Source organism: Neoarius graeffei, chromosome 13 (assembly GCF_027579695.1).
Source record: "Neoarius graeffei isolate fNeoGra1 chromosome 13, fNeoGra1.pri, whole genome shotgun sequence".
In the NCBI taxonomy this organism is placed as follows: Eukaryota; Metazoa; Chordata; class Actinopteri; order Siluriformes; family Ariidae; genus Neoarius; species Neoarius graeffei.
Window position 1 is genome coordinate 31,020,572 of NC_083581.1, and position 6,292 is coordinate 31,026,863.

At 39.4% G+C, this 6,292-nt stretch overlaps 1 protein-coding gene across 1 annotated transcript in view; it reads right to left on the reverse strand.

Moving 5' to 3' along the window:
* olfml3a (olfactomedin-like 3a) overlaps nt 1–1,409 on the reverse strand; it is a 29,396-nt gene extending 27,987 nt beyond the window's left edge. The window contains exon 1 of the mRNA XM_060936766.1: nt 1,092–1,409. Within this exon, the coding sequence (XP_060792749.1) occupies nt 1,092–1,211 (120 nt within the window). The 5' untranslated portion in view covers nt 1,212–1,409. The remainder of the gene's footprint in view (nt 1–1,091) is intronic.
* Nucleotides 1,410–6,292: the final 4,883 nt, after the last annotated feature.

Below are 6,292 nucleotides of genomic sequence, written 5' to 3' on the forward strand. Positions count from 1 at the left end.
GGTCATGACTTCATCTCAGTTTAGGTGGTCTACTCTACAACACTACTACAGACTATTTTCCATTCTCAACATCTCTGGAATGTCCTTACAAACTTTCTACACAAAATTCCAAATTAAATTTAACAAATATTTTTTGTCAGGCTACAATCTTTTTGAAAAAAATTAGCTGTTTTTATTGAAAATTTGTATCTCCAAATTCTGCTGCATATATTATTACTATATTTTGTTTACAAAATTAAATTTTCTATTATTTTGGTCTTCAGCATTCAATGTTTTCCACCTGGATGTTAACAGTTTACTTTTTATTCAGGTATAATATTTGTATCCTTTTAATTACTCAAGGTATTCCTACACATGGATGATATGATCCATTTACATTTCAATATGAACTGTAGCAAATTTGAGAAATATCAAAATTCATTTGACATGCTATTATAAGTAATAAAAGCCCATCTATGCATAAACAAGTTAAACATCATCCCCATACTTTAAACACTGATGTTTCATGCTTGGAATCAGTTTTGAATACAAATGTAATATGCTAAAAATGAAAGAATGATGAGAAAGTTTTGGTTAAAATTATGAGTCTGGGATGTATTGCATTCTTTTTATTACTTCAGTCTGAATATTTAGAGCTGAACGTTTTGTGCTTGGAATCAGTTTTGAATACAAATGTAATATGCTAAAAGTCCAAGAATGCTGAAAATAAAGTTTTGGTTAAAATTATGAGTCTGGGATGGATTGCATTCTTTTTATTACTTCAGTCTGAACATGTAGAGCTGGCATGATCAAATATTAAAGAAATGCTAAAGGAAGGAAATTTCCATTCTGTTGATATGCATTGCCAAATTTCAGCACGGTCAGTACATTTTGATTATTCTTGGTTGCTCTTTCGGAATAACTCTGTGTAGTAATTTTGCTCACTGATTCACTGATAAATTGTGAACGAATGGAAAATAAATTCAAATCCTTCAGTCCACATGGCTTTTAGAACAGTGAGCGTAGCTGATCACTGCAGATGACACATATGAAAGCTTACTTTTGGTATTCTGAGCTAAGTGTGGTTCAATCTGGCAAAAAAATTTTCTTACCTCCAAAGCAGCCATTCGACTATCCAGGTAGTTCATCAGGCTCTGGTAGTGGTACTGGGCCTGAGAGAGCTGAGCAAGTATGCTGAGGAGGATGGAAAAGAAGAAGAAGCCTGCTTTCATGGTGAGTTCAGATGTGGGACACTTCTGAACTCTTCTGCAGGCAGTCCCAGGACTCTAAAAAGATTTTTTGCGCTACCTTAGCAGTCTGTGTTGGAGACAAACCTGGAGATGTTTTTGCAGAAGTGATCAAAGAAGTGACTGTGAACAGGAACAACTGTTGGGGTTTCGAATTCTCTGGCTCTTTCCTCTGGCTGGAATGTTTTCCTAAACGCTGAAGGAGGAGCCATGAGCCTACGGCCTCTAACTGTCCTCTGTACCAAAGCTTTGTTTCAAATATTAACCCTATATGGGGTTTTGTCATTTACCGTATAAAATCATGCAAGTAAAAGGATAAACATATAACATTCAACCAAAATATGTCAGTAAAGGTTTGTGAAACTAAATTGCCTTTACCAAGTGAGCTAAAAGTCATAATGTGATTTGATTGATTGATTGATTGATTGATTGATTGATTGATTGATTGATTGATTGATTGATTGCCAGAAGGATGGTAGAAAATGGACAATATCCCAGTTTGTGTCACGTGGAAGAAAGGTGTTGTGGCAAGTTAGTTTTCAATGGAAGTTATTGAAGAACAAGTTATTTTCAGTGTAGATGGGTGTGTGTGTGTGTGTGCACGCTCGGTATAAATTCCTTTAAGGGAAACACAGACACAACAAAATAATCTGCTTTAATAATTTTGTTACTACAATCCCGATTCCAAAAAAGTTGGGACAAAGTACAAATTGTAAATAAAAACGGAATGCAATAATTTACAAATCTCAAAAACTGATATTATATTCACAATAGAACATAGACAACATATCAAATGTCGAAAGTGAGACATTTTGAAATTTCATGCCAAATATTGGCTCATTTGAAATTTTATGATAGCAACACATCTCAAAGTTGGGACAGGGGCAATAAGAGGCTGGAAAAGTTAAAGGTACAAAAAAGGAACAGCTGGAGGACCAAATTGCAACTCATTAGGTCAATTGGCAATAGGTCATTAACATGACTGGGTATAAAAAGAGCATCTTGGAGTGGCAGTGGCTCTCAGAAGTAAAGATGGGAAGAGGATCACCAATTCCCCCTAATTCTGCGCCGACAAATAGTGGAGCAATATCAGAAAGGAGTTCGACAGTGTAAAATTGCAAAGAGTTTGAACATATCATCATCTACAGTGCATAATATCATCAAAAGATTCAGAGAATCTGGAAGAATCTCTGTGCGTAAGGGTCAAGGCCAGAAAACCCTACTGGGTGCCAGTGATCTTTGGGCCCTTAGACGGCACTGCGTCACATACAGGCATGCTTCTGGATTGGAAATCACAAAATGGGCTCAGGAATATTTCCAGAGAACATTATCTGTGAACACAATTCACCGTGCCATCCGCCGTTGCCAGCTAAAACTCTATAGTTCAAAGAAGAAGCTGTATCTAAACATGATGCAGAAGCGCAGATGTCTTCTCTGGGCCAAGGCTCATTTAAAATGGACTGTGGCAAAGTGGAAAACTGTTCTGTGGTCAGACGAATCAAAATTTGAAGTTCTTTATGGAAATCAGGGACGCCATGTCATTCGGACTAAAGAGGAGAAGGATGACCCAAGTTGTTATCAGCACTCAGTTCAGAAGCCTGCATCTCTGATGGTATGCGGTTGCATTAGTGTGTGTGGCATGGGCAGCTTACCCATCTGGAAAGACACCATCAACGCTGAAAGGTATATCCAGGTTCTAGAGCAGCATATGCTCCCATCCAGACGACGTCTCTTTCAGGGAAGACCTTGCATTTTCCAACATGACAATGCCAAACCACATACTGCATCAATTACAGCATCATGGCTCCGTAGAAGAAGGGTCCGGGTACTGAACTGGCCAGCCTGCAGTCCAGATCTTTCACCCATAGAAAACATTTGGTGCATCATAAAACGGAAGATACAACAAAAAAGACCTAAGTCAGTTGAGCAACTAGAATCCTACATTAGACAAGAATGGGTTAACATTCCTATCCCTAAACTTGAGCAACTTGTCTCCTCAGTCCCCAGACGTTTACAGACTTTTGTAAAGAGAAAAGGGGATGTCTCACAGTGGTAAACATGGCCTTGTCCCAACTTTTTTGAGATGTGTTGTTGTCATGAAATTTAAAATCACCTAATTTTTCTCTTTCAATGATACATTTTCTCAGTTTAAACATTTGATATGTCAGCTATGTTCTATTCTGAATAAAATATGGAATTTTGAAACTTCCACATCATTGCATTCCGTTTTTATTTACAATTTGTACTTTGTCCCAACTTTATTGGAATCGGGGTTGTGGTACTCTAGCACTTTCACTAATCGAATAATTTTATGCTTGTAATGATGCAGATTTATGTCATTTAATGTCACCTTCATTGAAAAAAAGCAAAGCTGTAAGCAGATAATGTGATACACACACACACACACACACACACACACACACACACACACACACACACAAAGAAAACAGTTTGGTCTGTAGAGTGATCATACCAAAGTTTTTCATTATTTTCCTGCCATTTGGATTTCTCCTAGTGATAAATCGAAGGCTAAAAGTATCGTTGTCTTTCCATTGCATCTTACTTGCTGTGATTCGAAGTAAACAACATCATAATTAATGTCAGGGTAATCTATCCTAAGGCAGATACAGCTCATATTTTCAATTAGCCAACTGAGACAGCAGTACGGCAGACGTGTGCCACCTACATTAAATCTGCGTTATTAAAGAGCATATTGGCGGTTTGCATGTTCTGAAGGTAACAGAATTAGCCAACACCTCCACAAATGGAAGAGCAGATTGTCTTCACTGAAAAAAAGGAATAAAAACCGGAAGCAAACTTGGTTTATTCCAAGGGTACAGAATTTATTCCACAGAGAAGAATCAAGTTGAACATTTCAAATACAAGTTGATAAAATATGAAGGGTCACCATGATATAGATTATATTATAACACAGAAGGCATTGATTAATTTGCTATAACAGCAAGGCTTGGACAGTAATTCAGGCTACAAGGCTTAAAGTAACCTGTGTACCTGCTCAACCTTGCAATTGTCCTATCAGCCAATCATGTGAAAGCAGTACAGTAGATAAAAGCATGCAGATACAAGAGCTTCAATAGCGGTTAATGCTCAAAGCAAAAATGAGAAGGGGGGGGGATATGATGTCAGTGATTTTGATTTTGGTGCCAGATGGGATAGTGTGAGTTTTTCAGAAACTGCTGATCTCCTGGGATTTTCACACACAGCAGTTTCTAGAGTTTACACAAAATGGTGCAAAAAACAAAAAAGCATCAAGTGAGCCGTAGTTCTGCAGGCAGACGCACCTTGTTGATGAGAGATATCAGACTGGTTTAAACTGATAGGAAGGCAACAGTAACTCAAATATCCACTCTTTACAACTGTAGTGAGCAGAAACACATCTCCGAATGCACAACACGTTGAACTTTGAGGTAGATGTGCTATAAGAGCAGAAGACCACATAAGGTTTCACTTCTGTCAGCCATGAACAGTGGGCAAAGACTCACCCAAACTGGACAGTTAAAGAGCTGTTCTTTTTCGAATCTTCAATTGTTCGGTTTCAGTGAACCTGTGCCCAATGTAGCCTCAGATTCTGTTCTTGGTTGCATGATTTTATGCATTACACAACTGAAACGATTAGATGGCATGATGGTGCAGTGGTTAGCACTATTGCCTCACAGCAAGAAGGTTCTGGGTTTGAGTCTGGTGGCTGGCAGGGGCCTTTCTGCGTGGAGTTTGCATGTTCTCCCTGTGTCTGCATGGGTTACCTCTGGGTGCTCTGGTTTCCCTCACAGTCCAAAGACATTCAGTTAGGTTAACTGGCTACTCTAAGTTGTCCATAGGTGTTAATAGTTGTTTCCAAGCCCAGAAATGGGAAGGCTGTGGCAGAAAGGGCATCCGGCATAAAACTATGCTCAAATTAACATGACGTGGATCAATAGGGTTCATATGGCAGTGACCCCACACACGTAAGTGGGACAAGAGTGACACTACTGTGACACGATTGGCTCATAATTGTCTGAAAAAGCAAGGGTTCTGGTGTTCCTATTAAACTGGTTGTTGAATGTGTGTGTGTGTGTGTGTGTGTGTGTGTGTGTGTGTGTGTGTGTGTGTGTGAGAGAGATATTCTGAGGAACTTGTATAGTGGACAATCCATATAACTTGATTTTAGAAATTGATTTGGTGAACCTTTCACTAAGGAGATGTTTATTTAGCATTTTTGGAAGGAGTCTCCAGTGTCAGAGGTGAATCTGTGGAACATGAATTACTGTAAGGGTATAAAATGTTTTGTATTTTTTTTTATCTAATTAACTTCAAGAGAGAAAAAAGGAGAAAGATGAAGGAATGACTGCTTATAGATCCATCCATCCATCCATCCATAATCTGTAGCAGCTTATCCTGTACAGGGTCACAGGCAAGCTGGAGCCTATCCCAGCTGACTATGGGCGAGAGGCGGGGTACACCCCGGACAAGTCGCCAGGTTATCACAGGGCTGACACATAGACACAGACAACCATTCACACTCACATTCACACCTACGGTCAATTTAGAGTCACCAGTTAACCTAACCTGCATGTCTTTGGACTGTGGGGGAAACCGGAGTACCCGGAGGAAACCCATGCGGACACGGGGAGAACATGCGAACTCCGCACAGAAAGGCCCTCGCCGGCCAAGGGCTCAAACCCGGACCTTCTTGCTGTGAGGCGACAGCGCTAACCACTACACCACCGTGCCGCCATATAATATATATAAAAAAAATAAAACAACGTAAATGATGACTAGAACAAACTCATTTCACAGACTTTCAACAACATTAAATGTAACTACAAACTGATTAAAAGTGCTGTCAGTCTTTCATGAATAAATTGTTAGCATTGGCAAATTGCTGTGGTACAAAAGGAATAAAATACTTCGGCACATGTTGTTCTTGGGAAAATAGTCAATTTGGTGAAGAACCCCATAAATCTCATCTCTCATCTCATTATCTCTAGCCGCTTTATCCTTCTACAGGGTCGCAGGCAAGCTGGAGCCTATCCCAGCTGACTATGGGCGAAAGGCGGGGTACACCC